This window comes from Sprattus sprattus, assembly GCF_963457725.1.
Source record: "Sprattus sprattus genome assembly, chromosome: 1".
In the NCBI taxonomy this organism is placed as follows: domain Eukaryota; kingdom Metazoa; phylum Chordata; class Actinopteri; order Clupeiformes; family Clupeidae; genus Sprattus; species Sprattus sprattus.
Window position 1 is genome coordinate 62,412,017 of NC_137920.1, and position 19,858 is coordinate 62,431,874.

At 42.0% G+C, this 19,858-nt stretch overlaps 4 protein-coding genes across 5 annotated transcripts in view; all 4 read left to right on the plus strand.

Annotated features, from left to right (window-relative positions):
- LOC308364290 (protocadherin gamma-A11-like) overlaps nt 1-19,858 on the plus strand; it is a gene marked incomplete at its 5' end in the record, with an annotated part of 212,701 nt that overhangs the window by 173,053 nt on the left and 19,790 nt on the right. The window lies entirely within an intron of this gene.
- Nucleotides 118-6,438, plus strand: LOC308366270 (uncharacterized protein; the record flags this gene model as incomplete). The annotated part of the gene is made up of 4 exons (XM_080839914.1): nt 118-2,580; nt 2,902-2,956; nt 3,183-5,566; nt 6,328-6,438. 4 exons carry the CDS (start codon nt 118-120, stop codon nt 6,436-6,438), a joined length of 5,013 nt encoding a protein of 1,670 aa, XP_080696040.1.
- On the plus strand, nt 6,582-9,089 carry LOC308366546 (protocadherin gamma-C5-like; the record flags this gene model as incomplete). The annotated part of the gene is made up of 1 exon (XM_080840263.1): nt 6,582-9,089. One exon carries the CDS (start codon nt 6,582-6,584, stop codon nt 9,087-9,089), a length of 2,508 nt encoding a protein of 835 aa, XP_080696389.1.
- Nucleotides 9,989-19,418, plus strand: LOC308366650 (uncharacterized protein; the record flags this gene model as incomplete). Its single annotated transcript, XM_080840376.1, has 4 exons — nt 9,989-12,452; nt 13,427-13,591; nt 15,059-15,646; nt 16,876-19,418. 4 exons carry the CDS (start codon nt 9,989-9,991, stop codon nt 19,416-19,418), a joined length of 5,760 nt encoding a protein of 1,919 aa, XP_080696502.1.

The window sequence follows — 19,858 nt, forward strand, 5'->3', positions numbered from 1 at the left end:
AAAGGGTTTTGGGTTTTATGAGCTGACAGCATGGGCACAACGAGCAACAAGATATCTTTTACTGAAATTGTATTTCAGAAAAGCTCTCACGGTGAAAATCTGGATTAGAAAACGATGATGGATGTGTTTTATTTTTACCAGTGGAGGATTCTGTGTTTTACCCTCCTGTTGTATGCCGTGGATGGGCAAATACGCTACACCATACCAGAGGAGTTAAAGGAGGGCTCGGTTGTCGGACATATAGCAAAAGACCTTGGTTTTGGATTATCAGATATTTCTGATCGCAGACTAAGGATAGCCTCTGACACCGGTAAGCAGTATTTTCACATAGACATGAAAAAGGGTGAACTCACTGTGAATGAGAGAATAGACCGGGAGACATTATGCTCACAGACAATTCCATGCGTATTGCCTTTAGAGGCCATAGTTGAAAATCCCTTGCAACTGTATCGTATTGAAATTGAAATACAAGACATTAATGACAACAGTCCTACATTCCACTCTAATGAACGCATTTTGAAGATTCCTGAAAATGTCAATCCAGGGGCAAAATTTCCTCTAGACAAGGCAGACGATCCTGACGTGGCCTCTAACTCTTTGAAGTCCTATAGTATTAGCAATAACGAAAATTTCATATTAAATGTGAAAAGTCAGGACGGGAAAAAAATCCCAGAGCTTGTTTTAGAAAAGTCCCTAGATCGCGAAAATAAGGCGGTTCACACACTCATATTAACTGCTGTAGACGGGGGAAATCCAGTGAGATCAGGTACGTCTGAGATTACCATTACAGTGTTAGACATAAACGATAATTCACCCCAGTTTGAGAAAGCTTTCTATGAAGGAAGCGTTAAGGAAAGCACAGCACCAGGGGCAGAGGTTTTAAGGGTCAGAGCCATAGATTTAGACGAGGGTCCAAATGGAGAGGTTGAATATTTTTTTGGAGAGCAGTCGACAGATGCAACAATACAGTTGTTTGATATCAACTCAGAAACGGGTATAATCTCTATAAAAGAACAGCTAGACTATGAAAAGGCAAATTTACACACATTTGACATCCTTGCTAAGGATAAGGGTAGTCCACGAATGGAGGGGCACTGCAGTGTTAAGATAAAAATAACCGATGTTAATGACAATGCTCCAGAAATCGTCATAACTTCGCTGACCAGTCCAATACCTGAAAATTCTCCTATAGGCACTGTAGTCGCCCTTATTAGTGCGAAAGATGCTGATAGTGGCGAGAACGGGAAAGTGAAGGTTCAGGTAGCTTCGAACTCGCCATTTAAACTTAATCACTCCGTATCCAACCACTACATGTTGGTTACGAACGCACAGATTGATAGGGAGATTCATTCGAAATACGACATCCAGTTAAATGCTGTCGATTTGGGTTCACCTCCATTGTCAACTAAGAAGACGATTTCTATTTCCATTTCTGATACAAATGACAACCCACCTGTTTTTTCTCAAAAATCATATACAGTTTATGTGAAGGAAAATTGCGCCCCTGGATCAATGCTATTCTCAGTATCAGCTAAGGACCCAGACATAGCGAAAAATGCACAAATTAGTTATTCTATCTTAGATTCAGTCTCGCAAGAATTTCCAGTTTTATCTTATGTTTATATAAATTCGGATAATGGAAGCATTTTCAGTATGCACTCATTTGACTATGAAAAACTGAAAGTGTTTCAGATTGTTGTACAAGCAAAAGATCAGGGTTCTCCGCCTCTTAGCAGCAACGCCACCGTCCATGTTTTTATTCTGGATCAAAACGACAATGTCCCCGCTGTCATTTACCCTTCCGCTGTCATGGGGTCTGTGTCTCATCAGAGGATGCCCCGTTCTGCTAAAACGGGGCACCTCGTTACCAAGGTAACAGCTGTGGATGCTGACTCGGGTCACAATGCCTGGATTTCGTATAGACTCACGGAAGCTACAGACTCGTCTCTGTTCGCTGTGAATCTGTATACTGGAGAGGTTAGGACTAAACGCTCTGTTTCAGAGCAGGATGATTCCTCTCAGAGACTGCTTATAGAGATCAAGGACAATGGGGAGCCAGTCCAATCCACCACAGTCACAGTGGATGTACTTATAGAGGACGGACTACACGAATCCATCTCAGACTTCAAACAGAAAATGACGGAAAAAGACAAGAAAAACAGTAAAATCACCTTCTACTTGATCCTTTCGTTAGCCTCAGTGTCTGTGTTGTCTCTGTTGACGTTTTTCATTTTACTAATTAAGTGTGCTAGGGACAGCAGAGACAATGGGAGCTGTTGCATTAGCAGAGATTCTGACGGATACAAGAATCCCAACAGAAACCTACAGATACAGCTCAACACAGACGGGCCTATTAAGTATGTGGAGGTTCTGGGAGGAGACATGATGTCTCAGAGTCAGTCGTTTGGGTCCTATCTGTCCCCAGTGTCAGAATTCAGTGACTTAACTTTCGTCAAGCCCAGCAGCACACTAGACTTTAAGGACACATTACGTGGATTAGACGCATCCTTGCCAGACAGCGCATGGACGTTCGAGTGTCAACAGGTGAGCTTTTTTCAACAAACTTACTCCTTTCATACTGTAAACTTTTCCATGGTGTGTATCTTTTTGATGACAATCATTTCTATTGTTGTGGTGACTCCTTGGATAACTGCGTCAATATGTCCAGTACTGGTCCTGCAGTACCCATTCACTCACTTATGATATGCCAGATATATATTACCACAAGTGAGGGGTAAATAAAAGCATTTATGGAACACATAATGAAAATGAACATATGTTTTAAATATAGTCATTCTCTAAAAATACAGCCAGCATCATACATTCACTCCAAGTGCACTGTTTCTTTAAGGCGCCATGTGATTTGTCGCGATTGTCTATTGGAGTGTTCCCCACCAATAGCAAGACTCACCGCACAAAGAGATCCACTGTCTATCAGTCACCGCTCGTAAACCATGTACTGTTCAGACCAAGGAGAAACGGAGGTGGAAAGTACACACTGCTCCGCAATAAGACATGCAGTAACATTTTAAGAGATATCTGGATACCAAATCTCACTGGAATATAGTGACATGCATATAGGAAAGGTACTCGTCATGAGAGATCATCGTGTTTGGAAATGGGGCCAGTGATGAGAAAAATGCCCACAAAGCTGTGGGTGCTCTTGCTGTTTCACCTAACAGCCTTGTGGAATACAACGGACGCGCAAATTCGGTACACTATTCCCGAGGAATTAAAGGAGGGTTCAATTGTTGGCAATATCGCTAAAGACCTTAATTTGGAGGTGGCTGAGATATCCGATCGTAGATTGAGAATAGCGTCTGACTCCGGTAAGCAGTATTTCGACGTGAATTTGGGGAAAGGCGACCTTATTGTGAATCAAAGAATTGATAGAGAGGAGCTATGCGGACAGAGCTCAAGTTGTCTTTTGCCTCTGGAGATGATAATAGAAAACCCACTAAATCTGTATCGTGTTGAAATTGAAATTCAAGACATAAATGATAATTACCCCGTATTTCATACCCGCGAACATATTTTAAATATTGCAGAATCCACTGTACCAGGCACAAGGTTCCGTTTGGAATCTGCACAGGACTCTGATGTGGGCTCACATTCATTACGATCGTACACTCTGAGTAAAAACGGTCATTTCATATTAGACGTCAAAACAAACAAAGACGGTACTAAATTACCAGAGCTGGTTTTAGAAAAATCTCTGGATAGAGAAAAGCAAACGGTACACACTCTACTTCTGACAGCCATAGATGGCGGTAGTCCAGAACGGTCTGGGACAGCAGAGATCACTGTCCGTGTTCTGGACATTAATGACAATGCCCCTGTCTTTGACAAAGCCGTTTATGATGTTCAGCTACAAGAGAACACACCCCTTGGAGTGGTTGTAGTTACAGTCAAAGCGGTTGACCAAGATGAAGGATTGAACTCTGAAATAATGTATTCATTCGGACCGCACACAACTGAAGCTTTACACGATCTGTTTTCAGTTGACACAGCTACTGGCGAGGTTAAAGTGAAAAGCCAAGTGGATTATGAATCTGGCAGTTCATATAAATTTGACATAGTTGCCAGAGACAAAGGCGTGCCTGCCACGGAAGGCCTTTGTAGTATCCATTTAGATATTTTAGATATAAACGACAATGTTCCAGAAATCATTTTAAAGTCATTACCTAGCCCTGTTAGGGAGGATGCGCCTGTTGGAACTGTTGTGGCTTTGATAAGTGCGAAGGATGTGGACACAGGTGACAACGGACAAGTCATGTTGTCTCTAGCCCCAGGGTTGCCATTTACCTTAAAACCATCGATTTCAAACAACTATGCTCTGGTCACGGGAGCTGCATTAGATCGAGAGATGGACCCCAAGTTCATGGTTGAAATACGGGCGTCTGACTCTGGAACACCGCCACTTACATCAAAGAAAACCATAAAAGTTGACGTTTTGGATGTAAATGACAACCCACCGGTATTCACTCAGTCATTGTATACTGTATATGTGAAGGAAAACAACGCGGCCGGCTCCATACTTTGTTCTGTTTCAGCCTCTGATTCTGATTTGGGAGAAAATGCAAAAATAACTTATTCAGTGATAAATTCGAAGGGAGGAGAAATCCCAATTTCTTCTTACGCTTACCTTAATTCAGAAAACGGAACTATTTTCAGTATGCACTCTTTTGATTATGAGAAAATCAAAGTGTTCCAGTTTCTTGTACAGGCTAAAGATCAGGGCTCTCCATCCCTTACCAGCAACGCTACTGTTCACGTTTTCATTCTGGATCAAAACGACAATGTCCCCGCTGTCATTTACCCCTCCGCGGTCATGGGGTCTGTGTCTCATCAGAGGATGCCCCGGTCTGCTAAAACGGGTCACCTCGTTACCAAGGTAACAGCTGTGGACGCAGACTCGGGCCACAACGCCTGGATTTCCTATAGACTCACGGAAGCTACAGACTCGTCTCTGTTCGCTGTGAATCTTTATACTGGGGAGGTGAGGACTAAACGCTCTGTTTTAGAGCAGGATGATTCCTCTCAGAGACTGCTTATAGAGATCAAGGACAATGGAGAGCCAGTCCAGTCCACCACAGTCACAGTGGATATACTGATAGAGGATGGACTACACGAACCCATCTCAGATTTTAGACAGAAAACGACTGAAAAAGACAAGAAAAACAGTAAAATCACCTTCTACTTGATCCTTTCGTTAGCCTCAGTGTCTGTGTTGTCTTTAGTAACGTTTTTCATCTTACTAATTAAGTGTGCTAGGGACAGTAGAGGCAATGGGAGCTGCTGCATTAGCAGAGATTCTGACGGATACAAGAATCCCAACAGAAACCTACAGATCCAGCTGAACACAGACGGGCCTATTAAGTACGTGGAGGTTCTGGGAGGAGACATGATGTCTCAGAGTCAGTCGTTTGGGTCCTATCTGTCTCCAGTGTCAGAATTCAGTGACTTAACTTTCGTCAAGCCCAGCAGCACACTAGACTTTAAGGACACATTACGTGGGCTTGATGCGTCATTACCAGACAGCGCGTGGACGTTCGAGTGTCAACAGGTGAGCATGCTTTGTTTTGTAGTGTTCTTCATAAGGAGTTGTAACATAGAGTTTGTCACTGTTGTTTTTAGAATGCAGCAACTGAACAGCTGTTTGTAGTTATGAATTGAAAATGTGTGGACACCGATATGCTGCCTCCTTACGAAAACTATGCTTCAGGTGATTAATGGATTTGTTGATGCGAAATAGTATTGCGGAACATTACTCATTTAATACCCCATTACCGTTATAATTGCTGCCTCGTTGTTGTTCATGTAGATGCATCTGTTTTAGTAACCAACTACAAATGTTCCTTTAAATAGAGCTTCAGCATAAAAGGCAGGCATATTAAAGCCTAATTAAATACATCCTTATTGGAAATGCTCTGAGGGTTAGGTAGGCCTAAATACTTTAATTCATCACCTTACTCAAAAGGACACACTTTTTTACCTTTTGTCTTGATTTCAGAACCACTTGTCCAGACAGCAACCGTTTTCGCCATGACTTCTACAGTGGTTTTCTGTGTCTATTTTGTATCATTCATCGACATGCTTTATTGGTAAAAATTAGGTTGATATGATTCAATGAGTTAATCATATCTTGGCCTTAAAAATATTTATGTACATTAGAATAACATATAAGTTAGGTCTACCCACATCTTACTGTATAACTGAAATAATACGATATCGATGCGTTCATACACACGTTGATATCTCATAAGCCTTAAAGACAGTTAATGTTTACTGTTCCTTTAAGATGTCTCTTGTGAACCATTGGACTAGGCTGTGCTGAGCTCTGCACCAATAGCGTGCAGGATTGTACAAAGAGATCCACTCCCTCCCCCTTTGGTAGTGTACTGCTCGGTAGCTCTTCCAGTGTTCATATATGTGTGAGAGGAGACTGTGCGTAATTAAGAGCGGAATAATGTATATGCTTACAATCCGGATCCATCCCGAGATGTATTTTTCTCACAGTGGAAAGGTTTTCGACGTGCTAAAGAGAAATTGATGGAAGTCACTGCTTTTAAACCGGAGAAATGAGACAATGCAGGGGCATCGGAGCTTGGGAATGGTGGGGGACGTGGACATATTGTTTTCTTCTTTGGTGGAATATTGGTACAGCGCAAATTCGTTACACGATATCAGAGGAACTGAAGGAGGGCTCTGTTGTTGGCAATGTTGCGAAAGACATCGGCTTGGAGGCATCTGAGTTAATCAATCGTAAGTTACGTATAGCGTCTGAATCAGGCACATCGTACTTTAATGTTGATTTAGGGAAGGGCGAGCTAATGGTCAATGAAAGAATAGATAGAGAGAAGCTTTGCGGACAACGCGCAGCTTGCATCTTACCTTTGCAAATTGTCATAGAAAACCCATTACAGCTGCATCGTTTAGAGATAGAGATACAGGATATAAATGACAATGCACCGCATTTTAATTTGCAAGACAGTATACTGAAAATAGCTGAATCCATCACCCCAGTTGGAGCACGATTTCCTCTAGAGAGCGCAAGTGACCCAGACGTCGGGAGCAATAGTTTGCACACGTATAATCTAAACAAGAACGAATGTTTTCGTTTAAATGTAAAAACGTTTGATGATGGCAGAATCGTTCCTGAATTAATAGTAGAAAAGGCTTTGGACAGAGAAAAACAACCTGTTCACCAGCTAATATTAACTGCCTTGGATGGAGGGAAACCAGTGAAGTCAGGAACTACAATAATAAACGTACAGGTCCAAGATATCAATGATAACGAACCCAAGTTTGAACAAACAACATATAAAGCAACTGTAAAGGAAAATTCAGTCATAGGAAATAATGTGGTTACCATAAAGGCGACAGATTTAGATGAAGGCACCAATGGAGATGTCCAGTACTTTTTTGGCGCACATACTTCAGACTTAGTAAAAAACTTATTTTCCGTGAATTCTAATTCGGGTGAAATTACAGTAATAGGTCAAATAGACTATGAGGAAACTAAAGTGTATAGGTTTGATGTAACAGCAAAAGACAAAGGAACACCGGAACTGGAAGGCCATTCGTCTGTTCAAGTTACTATTTTAGATGAGAATGACAATGCACCCGAAATCTCATTGACTTCACCACCGAGCTCTCTCACAGAAGATGCTCATATTGGCACTGTGGTTGCCTTGATAAATGTGAAAGATCCCGATTCGGGAGATAATGGAAAAGTCCAAGTTAACGTCGAAACGGGTAGTCCATTTAAACTAAAACCGTCTTTTGAGAACCATTACTCCTTGGTCACGGATGCAGTTTTAGACCGCGAAACGTATCCGGAGTATAATGTACACGTGAGTGCCTACGATTCTGGGTCACCATCGCTGAAAACAAATACAGTTATAAAAGTGAAAATACTTGATGTTAATGACAATGCTCCTTCATTTTCACAGTCGTCCTATAATGTTTATATCAAAGAAAACAATGCGGCTGGAATGTCTTTATTCTCTGTAAGTGCTACTGATATTGATCAAGACACAAATGCTAAGGTCGTGTATTCTATTACAGACTCTAAATTTCAAGAAATACCAATTTCATCTTATTTCTACATAAATTCCGACAATGGTACACTATACAGCATGAATTCTTTTGACTACGAAAAAATTAAATTTTTCCAAATTATTGTTCAAGCTAAAGATCTGGGCTCTCCGCCCCTCACTAGCAATACTACAGTTCATGTTTTCATTATGGATCAAAACGACAATGTCCCCGCTGTCATTTACCCCTCCGCGGTCATGGGCTCTGTGTCTCATCAGAGGATGCCCCGGTCTGCTAAAACGGGGCACCTCGTTACTAAGGTAACAGCTGTGGACGCTGACTCGGGCCACAACGCCTGGATTTCCTATAGGCTCGCGGAAGCTACAGACTCGTCTCTGTTCGCAGTGAATCTGTATACTGGAGAAGTGAGGACTAAACGCTCTGTTTCAGAGCAGGATGACTCCTCTCAGAGACTGCTTATAGAGATCAAGGACAATGGAGAGCCAGTCCAGTCCACCACAGTCACAGTGGATATACTGATAGAGGACGGACTACACGAACCCATATCAGACTTCAAACAGAAATCCACAGAAAAAGACAAGAAAAACAGTAAAATCACCTTCTACTTGATCCTTTCGTTAGCCTCAGTGTCTGTGTTGTCTCTGTTGACGTTTTTCATACTTCTAATTAAGTGCGCTAGAGACAGCAGAGGCAATGGCAGCTGCTGCATTAGCAGAGATTCTGACGGTTACAAGAATCCCAACAGAAACCTACAGATCCAGCTGAACACTGACGGGCCTATTAAGTATGTGGAGGTTCTGGGAGGAGACATGATGTCTCAGAGTCAGTCGTTTGGGTCTTATCTGTCTCCAGTGTCAGAATTCAGTGACTTAACTTTCGTCAAGCCCAGCAGCACACTAGACTTTAAGGACACATTACGTGGGCTCGATGCATCATTACCTGACAGTGCATGGACGTTCGAGTGTCAACAGGTGAGAACAAAATACAATTATTTTAAACACAATAGTCCCTATCGAACTATTTGGTGAAATATTATGACTGCTCCGAATTCATACACTAATGGACATTTCTAGAACATTGCCATCTATGTTGTGAAGTTATGATGGGAGGGGAAATACGTTTGTATAGCCTACTTGTGTGTCTCGGTGAAATGCATTCAGCTTGAACTCTTCACTATACTTCACTACTGTTGTATCTGTTTGTTTGTGAGTATGTACATGAATAGAGGCATACATGCATACTGTATGTACATGTGTGAAGGCATGTGTGAAGGCATGTGAGAATATCAGTGCAGCTGTGATAGCTCATGGTAGTTCTATAGTGACGCCTACAGGCGTTTAGAAATCAGAGCAGCTCTACAGCCATGATTCAGCACCAAGAGCACGGACAGCAACGCGCACGTTCTGAAATGTGCACTTAAAAGGGGTGCTAACAGTATCCTCATTTAGTTCAACGTTTGCCTTTTATTGACTGTTGGTTTTTGTACAGGCATAGTCACAGACCTCATTATGAATTAAAATATTACATTGGATAAGAATCACGTTTGTATTCATGATTCACTCGAATATCAGTTTCCTTATTAAGAACCACAAAGGCAATCTGAGGCAAGCCCTTTGAGTTCACAGCAGGCAATACTGTCCCTTTAAAATGTACCCTGCTGCTCATTGGATTAGACTGAGAAAACCTCCCATCCAATAGCATGAGTGAGTGCACAAAGAGATCCACTCCCTAGCTCCTGCACAGCTCCGTAGCTTTTGCACCGATCAGAGGTTTACGAGACGATGCTGTGCTCACACAGACAAGGATGGTAGCGATTGCTTTCTGGATTTCAAAATATACATGGCATGAGTGCTGTTTATGTTATTGTTAGTATGTGGATGGCAGAAACACGTTTATTAATGGAGATGTCGACACTAACTTTGGAAAAATGAAACACTTCAAGCGTATTGGTGGATGTACACGGTGGACATTATGCATATTTCTTATCGTTCTTTTGTGGAATACAGCTGATTCTCAGATTCGCTACACCATTCCGGAGGAGTTAAAAGAGGGTTCTGTCGTTGGAAATATTGCAAAGGACCTGGGCCTGGAAGTATCTGTAATATCTGATCGAAAATTACGGATTGCGTCTGAATCCAGTAAACAATACTTTAACGTGGACCTGGCGAAGGGTGAGCTAGTTGTTAACGACAGGATAGACAGAGAGACGTTATGTGGACAGAATGCTGCTTGCGTGTTACCATTACAAATCGTTATTGAAAACCCATTACAACAACATCGCATTGAGGTTGAAATTCAAGACATAAACGATAATGCTCCGCATTTTCATAAAAAAGAAATACAGTTAAAAATATCAGAATCTATCGCTCCCGGAGCACGATTTCCATTGGAGAATGCAGAAGACCCTGATGTTGGTAGCAATAGTTTGCACTCGTACACTCTAAATAAAAATGATTTTTTTCGTCTGAATGTAAAAACACTTAACGATGGAAGAAAGGTGCCCGAATTGATAGTAGAAAAATCCCTGGACAGAGAGAAACAAGCCACTTACAGGTTAATCTTAAAGGCTTTAGATGGAGGGAATCCGGTGAAGTCAGGCACGGCTTTAATACAGGTAAATGTCCAAGATGTCAATGACAATGAACCCACATTTGGCCAACCATTGTATAAAGCAACTGTACATGAGAGTGCTAGAATTGGGCAAAGCGTGCTTTCTATAATGGCCACTGATTTCGATGATGGTCCTAATGGAGAAGTCGAGTATTTATTCGGCGAGCACACCTCCGATTCAGTTAGAGAGGCATTTGATGTAAACTCTCAAACTGGGGAAGTAACAGTTATTGGGAATCTAGATTATGAAGACGTTAAAATGTATACGTTTGATGTTAGCGCTAAAGACAAAGGGAACCCTGAATTAGAAGGCCATTCTTTGGTTCAAATAGATATTGTCGACGAGAATGATAATGAACCTGAAATAAAATTAACATCACTACCAAGTCCAGTCAGTGAAAACGCCACTATCGGAACTGCGGTGGCCTTGATAAATGTTAAAGACTTGGATTCAGGAGACAATGGAAAAGTTAAACTAAGCGTTGCTCCAGGTTATCCATTTAAATTAAAACCATCTTTTGATGATCATTATTCTTTAGTGACAGATTCGGTCTTGGATCGGGAAGTTAATTCGGAATATGATGTAAAAATAATTGCCACTGACTTGGGCTTACCCCCATTAACAACGAGCAAATCTATTATCGTTAAAGTACTTGACATCAATGACAACCCTCCCGTTTTTACGCACGCATCCTATGATGTATATGTAAGGGAAAACAACCCAGCAGGGGCGTCCTTGTTCTCTGTGTCCGCCACAGACAAAGACCAGGATAAGAACTCCCTGTTAACGTATTCTATAGCAGACACGAAGTTTCAGGATATACCGGCCTCTAGCTATTTTTACATAAATGCTGAGAATGGCACAATTTACAGCATGAATTCATTTGATTACGAGAAACTTAAATTATTTCAAATTATTGTGCAAGCCAAAGACCAGGGATCTCCACCTCTTGTCAGCAACTCTACAGTAAATGTTTTTATTCTGGATCAGAACGACAATGTCCCCGCTGTCATTTACCCCTCCGCGGTCATGGGCTCTGTGTCTCATCAGAGGATGCCCCGATCTGCAAAAACGGGTCACCTCGTTACCAAGGTAACAGCTGTGGACGCAGACTCGGGCCACAACGCCTGGATCTCCTATAGACTCACGGAAGCTACTGACTCGTCTCTGTTCGATGTGAATCTGTATACTGGAGAGGTGAGGACTAAACGCTCTGTTTCAGAGCAGGATGACTCCTCTCAGAGACTGCTTATAGAGATAAAGGACAATGGAGAGCCAGTCCAGTCCACCACAGTCACAGTGGATGTACTTATAGAGGACGGACTACACGAACCCATCTCAGACTTCAAACAGAAAGCTACTGAAAAAGACAAGAAAAACAGTAAAATCACGTTCTACTTGATCCTTTCGTTAGCCTCAGTGTCTGTGTTGTCTCTGTTAACGTTTTTCATCTTACTAATTAAGTGCGCTAGGGACAGTAGAGACAATGGGAGCTGCTGCATTAGCAGAGATTCTGACGGATACAAGAATCCCAACAGAAACCTACAGATCCAGCTGAACACTGACGGGCCTATTAAGTATGTGGAGGTTCTGGGAGGAGACATGATGTCTCAGAGTCAGTCGTTTGGGTCCTATCTGTCCCCAATGTCAGAATTCAGTGACTTAACTTTTGTCAAGCCCAGCAGCACACTAGACTTTAAAGACACGTTGCGTGGGCTTGATGCGTCATTACCTGACAGTGCATGGACGTTCGAGTGTCAACAGGTGAGACAAACCCATTGTTCAAAATGTCTTTCTCTATTTAAAATGATTTGTTGATATATTAGGACTGCCTCGTTTTAAATGGTCTTAATCTTGCCTACGTTGTGTCGTTGTTGCTGCTTTTTAAGCTGACAACGACATACACTGAAACTATATACTAAGAAATTGTTTTGTATGACATCACCATACAACTGTGTGAAGTTATCTGTTGAAGGAGAAGACGTTTGAACACTTGTGTCCTTTTAAAATATTTTCAGCTTTAATACTTCCCTATTCTTCATTACGGTTGTATGTATTTATGTATATGGACATTCATTCAAGAACACGTGCATTTATATGTCTGTGATATGAATGCATGTGATAATAGGTTACCAATGTTGCAGTGGCAGCGCACAGTAGTAATAGTGACACCTTCAGGCGTTTAGCAATCAGAGCAGCTCGACCACGATGGGGTTTATGTTTCAGCACTAAGAAACGGACAGCGACAGGCAGACAGAAACGAAGATCATACAAACATGTGAGAATGGATAGGCATTGAATGTGTTCATGATTCCCTCTCGTATAAGTTGCATTATTATCAACGACTAAGGCCAAATGGCCTTGAGTTAATAATAGGGAGTACTGTGCCTTTAAAATATATTCAGCTCCTCATTGGATTAGACTGAATAAACCTGTCGTCCAATAGCATACGAGATTGTACAAAGAGATCCACTCCCTGGCTCTTGCACAGCGTTGTAGCTCTTGCACCGATCAGAGGTTTGCGCGACGAGGCTGTGCTCACATTGACGAGGATGGTAACAATCACTTTGTGGATTTCCAAATATACATGGTATGAGTGGTATTGTTGTTTCTGGTAGTATGCGGATGGGGGAAACACGTTCATTGATGGAGAAATTCACACTACAGTCGGAGAAATGAACCACTTCAAGCGTATTCGAGGATGCCCGTGGTGGACGATAGGCATATGTCTGATCGTTCTTTTGTGGAATACAGCTGAATCACAGATCCGCTACACCATTCCGGAGGAGTTAAAAGAGGGTTCTGTTGTTGGAAATATTGCAAAGGACCTGAGTTTGGAGATTTCGGCTTTATCTGACCGAAGATTACGGATTGCGTCTGTGTCAAGTAAACAGTATTTTACAGTGGACCTGGCGAAGGGTGAGCTTGTTGTTAACGACAGAATAGACAGAGAGACACTATGTGGGCAGAATACTGCTTGTTTGTTACCATTACAAATCGTCATTGAAAACCCATTGCAGCAACATCGCATAGACGTCGAAATACAGGATATAAATGATAATGCTCCTCATTTTCATAAAAAGGAAATACAGTTAAAACTAGCAGAATCAATCGCCCCCGGATCACGATTTCCATTAGATAGTGCAGACGACCCAGATGTTGGTAGCAATAGCTTACACTCGTACACTTTGAACAGTAATAATTATTTTCGTCTAAATGTAAAAACCCTGAAAGATGGAAGAATGGTACCCGAACTGATTCTAGAGAAATCTCTAGACAGAGAAAAACAAGCCATTTACAAGTTAATTTTAAAGGCTATAGATGGAGGGAACCCGGTGAAGTCAGGCACGGCTTTAATACAGGTAAATGTCCAAGACATCAATGACAATGGACCCAAATTCGACCAAACATTGTATAAAGCAACTGTAAAGGAAAATGCTGTAATTGGACAAAGTGTACTTTCTATAACGGCAACTGACTTAGATGAAGGACCTAATGGAGAAGTCGAGTATTTTTTCGGCGAGCACACTTCAGATTCTGTGAAAGAGGCATTTGGTGTGAATTCTGAAACGGGAGAAGTAACAGTTATTGGTCATCTAGATTATGAAGACGTTAAGATATATACATTTGATCTTAGCGCAAAAGACAAAGGCCAGCCAGAACTAGAGGGGCATTCGTCTGTCCAAATTGAAATTCTTGATGAAAATGACAATACACCTGAAATACAGTTAACATCACTACCAAGTCCAGTCAGCGAAAACGCCACTATCGGAACTGCTGTGGCCTTGATAAACGTGATAGACTTGGATTCAGGAGACAATGGAAAAGTTAAACTGAGTGTTGCTCCAGGTTATCCATTTAAATTGAAGCCCTCTTTCGATGATCATTATTCCTTAGTGACAGATTCTCTACTGGATCGCGAAGTAAAATCAGAGTATGGTGTAGAAATAATCGCCTCTGATTTCGGCTCACCTCCACTAACAACAAGCAAATCAGTTAACGTTAAAATACTTGATATCAATGACAACCCTCCCGTTTTTACGCACGTATCCTATGATGTATATGTAAGGGAAAACAACCCAGCAGGGGCGTCCTTGTTCTCTGTGTCCGCCACAGACAAAGACCAGGACAAGAACTCTATGCTAACGTATTCTATAGCAGACACGAAGTTTCAAGATATACCGGCCTCTAGCTATTTTTACATAAATGCTGAGAATGGCACAATTTACAGCATGAATTCATTTGATTACGAGAAACATAAATTATTCCAAATTATTGTACAAGCCAAAGACCAGGGATCTCCATCTCTTAGCAACAACGCTACTGTTCACGTTTTTATTCTGGATCAAAACGACAATGTCCCCGCTGTCATTTACCCTTCCGCAGTCATGGGGTCTGTGTCTCATCAGAGGATGCCCCGATCTGCTAAAACGGGTCACCTCGTTACCAAGGTAACAGCTGTGGACGCAGACTCGGGCCACAACGCCTGGATTTCCTATAGACTCACGGAAGCTACAGACTCGTCTCTGTTCGCTGTGAATCTTTATACCGGAGAGGTGAGGACTAAACGCTCTGTTTCAGAGCAGGATGACTCCTCTCAGAGACTGCTTATAGAGATCAAGGACAATGGGGAGCCAGTCCAGTCCACCACAGTCACAGTGGATATACTGATAGAGGACGGACTACACGAACCCATCTCAGACTTCAAACAGAAAACCACAGACAAAGACAAGAAAAACAGTAAAATCACGTTCTACTTGATCCTTTCGTTAGCCTCAGTGTCTGTGTTGTCTCTGTTAACGTTTTTCATCTTACTAATTAAGTGCGCTAGGGACAGTAGAGACAATGGGAGCTGCTGCATTAGCAGAGATTCTGACGGATACAAGAATCCCAACAGAAACCTACAGATCCAGCTGAACACTGACGGGCCTATTAAGTATGTGGAAGTTCTGGGAGGAGACATGATGTCTCAGAGTCAGTCGTTTGGTTCTTATCTGTCTCCAATGTCAGAATTCAGTGACTTAACTTTCGTTAAGCCCAGCAGCACACTAGACTTTAAAGACACGTTGCGTGGGCTTGATGCATCTTTACCAGACAGTGCATGGACGTTCGAATGTCAACAGGTGAGAAATTGATTCATAATCATATGCCTTCACACTTTTGTACATGTCATTCTCTGTCACCCACAACAGTGCTTTTGGGGGCTACTTAGGCACTGTCAACGGTGTGCACCTCAGTATTTAGATCTGAAACCTAATGTTTACATCAGTTACATATACACACACATATATATATATTTCCGCGGAGCTTGTCTTCTTTACTTTTTCGTCTTTTGAACGTGTACATTAGACTAGTTCATTTCTTTAAAAAACTTCCGTCACGGTAGAAGTCTTAGTTGCTATGACGCAATTGATACATGAAATACAAATACAATTGATGCTTGATGTGCTTTTTTCTGTGCACTCACTTACTCACACACAGAGAGCAGGGAGAGAGAGAGAGAGAGAGAGGGAGAGAGAGAAAGAAAGAGAAAGAGAGAGAAGAAAGAGAAAGAGAGAGAGAGAGAAAGAGAAGGCCAGTGAGTAATACATGGTAATCAAATGTTCATATCTGAGTAGAATCGTATTCATCTGTCACGCATCACAAGCCCTCAACATGGCCCAACAGCCTATATGTTTCAAATTCAATTCAACGTTTGTGTGATTCATGCGCTCGTCTAATGGGTTACCCAGGATATCACAGTTAGGCTTATATTTGTAAGTATAACGTAAACTATAAAGTACTTTTCAGACTAAAAAGCTTGTAAGAACATTTATATTAATATAAATAAGTGTATAGCCATAGTCTATAGCGTTTACAGAAAAAAAATCAATGTGTGTGAGCTCCTTTTGATAACTACCCAGTGGAATGTTGGTATCCAAGCGGTGACTTTAAGAGCAATTATGCCTTCCATTGGATTAGACCTGACTGAGTGTTGAGCCAATAGCGTGTGAGACTGTACAAAGAGATCTACTCCCTCCCCTTGCTGAGCTTTGTATCCAATCCTTTCTGTTGTCAGAGCTACACTCGGTGACAATGAGCGCACAGTGGTAGCACAAATTATGGTCTCCCACGCAAACCGATCGGTTTTCCAAAAGGAATGGCACCCTGAGCAGGTGCACGATGATTTTTGGATTTAAGATGAACACAGATCTAAGTATAAGACTATAACATCGGAGAAATGAAACATCTCTGGCGTATTGGGGCTTGGGTATGGCGGGCATTGTGGATATTGCCTTTGGTTCTTTTGTGGAATACCGTAGAAGCGCAGATCCGCTACACTATTCCAGAGGAGTTAAAAGAGGGTTCTGTTGTTGGAAATATCGCCAAGGACCTGAGTTTGGACGTCCATGACCTTGCAAATCGTAAACTACGGATAGCATCAGAATCCGGTAACCGTTATTTCACTGTAGATTTGTCAAAGGGTGAGCTGCTGGTCAATGAGAGAATAGACAGGGAGACTCTTTGTGGACAAAATGCTGATTGTCTCCTGCCGTTGCAGGTTGTCATAGAGAATCCTTTGCAGCTACATCGCATTGAGATAAATATAAAAGACATAAATGACAACGCTCCAGAATTCCACACCAAAGAAAGCGTATTAAAAATCGCCGAATCTATTACACCTGGTAAGAGATTCTCTCTAGAAAGTGCGGAAGACTCGGATGTTGGTAGTAACACCTTGCAGTCATATTCTCTCTCCGAAAACGACTGTTTTCGACTAAACGTTAAAACTTTAAAAGATGGCAGAAAAGTGCCAGAATTAATTGTTGACAAAGCGTTGGACAGGGAAAAGAAATCCAAGCATAATCTTGTACTAACTGCTATAGATGGGGGCAGTCCGTCAAAAACAGGAACCACTCAGATACAAGTGGACGTTGAGGATAACAACGACAACGAACCCAAATTCGAACTAAGCTCATATAAAGCATCTGTACTGGAGAGCGCTGCGATTGGCTTCATCGTCCTGACATTAAAAGCCACAGATTTAGACGACGGGGTAAATGGAGAAATAGCGTATTATTTTGGCGCGCACACATCAGATGCTGTGAAAAATGTATTTGAAATCAGTGTTGACACGGGAGAAATTACAGTGATTGGAAAGTTAGACTACGAGGAAAGGAAGTCCTACACGTTTGATGTTAGTGCTAAAGACAAAGGGCATCTGCAGCTCCAGGGTGATTCCTCGGTCCATATAGATATTTTGGATGAGAATGATAACGCCCCAGATATCATACTGACGTCCCTGCCAAGTCCAGTGAAGGAAAATGCTCCCATTGGTACGGTTGTTGCTCTCATTAACGTAAAAGATTTAGATTCTAACGCTAATGGCAAAGTCAGTCTAAGTTTACCCACAAAATGCCCCTTTAAATTAAACTCGTCCTTCGATAACCATTATTCTTTAATCACCAATTCACTCTTAGACAGAGAAAAGAATCCAGAGTGGAGTGTAGAGATGTTGGCCTCTGACTCGGGATCGCCAACACTGACTACGAGGAAAACTATTAAAGTGAAAGTCCTTGACATAAATGATAATCCCCCCTTTTTTTCTCAGTCTTCTTATGACGTGTATATCAAAGAAAACAACCCAGCAGGCGTTTCCTTAGCCTCTGTGGTTGCATCTGACATAGATCAAGATACAAACGCAATGATTACTTATTCCATTAAAGACTTGACATTTCAAGATATCCCAGTTACGTCCTACTTTTATATCAATAGTGAGAACGGAACGATCTATAGCATGAATTCATTTGATTTTGAGAAAATAAAATTATTTCGAATTATAGTTCAAGCTAACGACCAGGGCTCTCCGTCTCTTAGCAGCAATGCAACTGTTAATGTTTTTATTCTGGATCAAAACGACAATGTCCCCGCTGTCATTTACCCCTCCACGGTCATGGGCTCGGCGTCTCATCAAAGGATGCCTAGGACAGCTAAAACGGGACACCTCGTCACCAAGGTAACAGCTGTGGATGCTGACTCGGGTCACAACGCCTGGATTTCCTATAGACTAACGGAAGCTACAGACTCGTCTCTGTTTGCTGTGAATCTTTATACTGGAGAGGTGAGGACTAAACGCTCTGTTTCAGAGCAGGATGACTCCTCTCAGAGACTGCTTATAGAGATCAAGGACAATGGAGAGCCAGTCCAGTCCACCACAGTCACAGTGGATATACTGATAGAGGACGGACTCCACGAACCGGTCTCAGACTTCCGACAGAAAGCGACTGAAAAAGAAAAGAAAAACAGTAAAATCACCTTCTATTTGATCCTTTCGTTAGCCTCAGTGTCTGTGTTGTCTCTGTTAACGTTTTTCATCTTACTAATTAAGTGCGCTAGGGACAGTAGAGACAATGGGAGCTGCTGCATTAGCAGAGATTCTGACGGATACAAGAATCCCAACAGAAACCTACAGATCCAGCTGAACACTGACGGGCCTATTAAGTATGTGGAGGTTCTGGGGGGAGACATGATGTCACAAAGCCAGTCGTTCGGGTCCTATCTGTCTCCAGTGTCAGAATTCAGTGACTTAACTTTCGTAAAACCCAGCAGCACACTTGACTTTAAGGACACATTACGTGGGCTTGACGCTTCATTACCGGACAGTGCATGGACGTTCGAGTGTCAACAGGTAAGACGACAGTGTTGTCCGACTACAGTGTCTCGTTTAAGCATGATCACTTCGTTTGTTTCAGTTCTGGATTGGTAAATAGAATGAAGAACTGTATTGTATTTCCTTTTTACCTTTTCAGTTTGTCATGACAGGTTTTCAGAAAGACCTGCAGCATATTTTTTTTTTCACTCCGAAATCATATTGCATTTTGTCCATACTGGCTTTCGTTGTGGGTGCGCGTGCGTGCGTGTGTGTGTGTGTGTGTGTGTGTGTGTGAGAGAGAGTGGGTATTCTTGAGCGCGCCTGCGTGTTTGTGCCCTTGTACGCCCATGCCGGTTGTTTCAGCACTATTGTTGCGGACAGCGACACTGCCGTTGCAGTGCTATTGTCAGTGGTTGATTGTCAGTTCGTCGCTATTGTATGAAGACGTTGTCTCTGTAGCACAGAGATAATGCTCTTCAAACATGCTATAATTAAACAGTTCTTAATAATAGACTCGGATGAAACACCATGGAATATCATAGCCATTATATAAT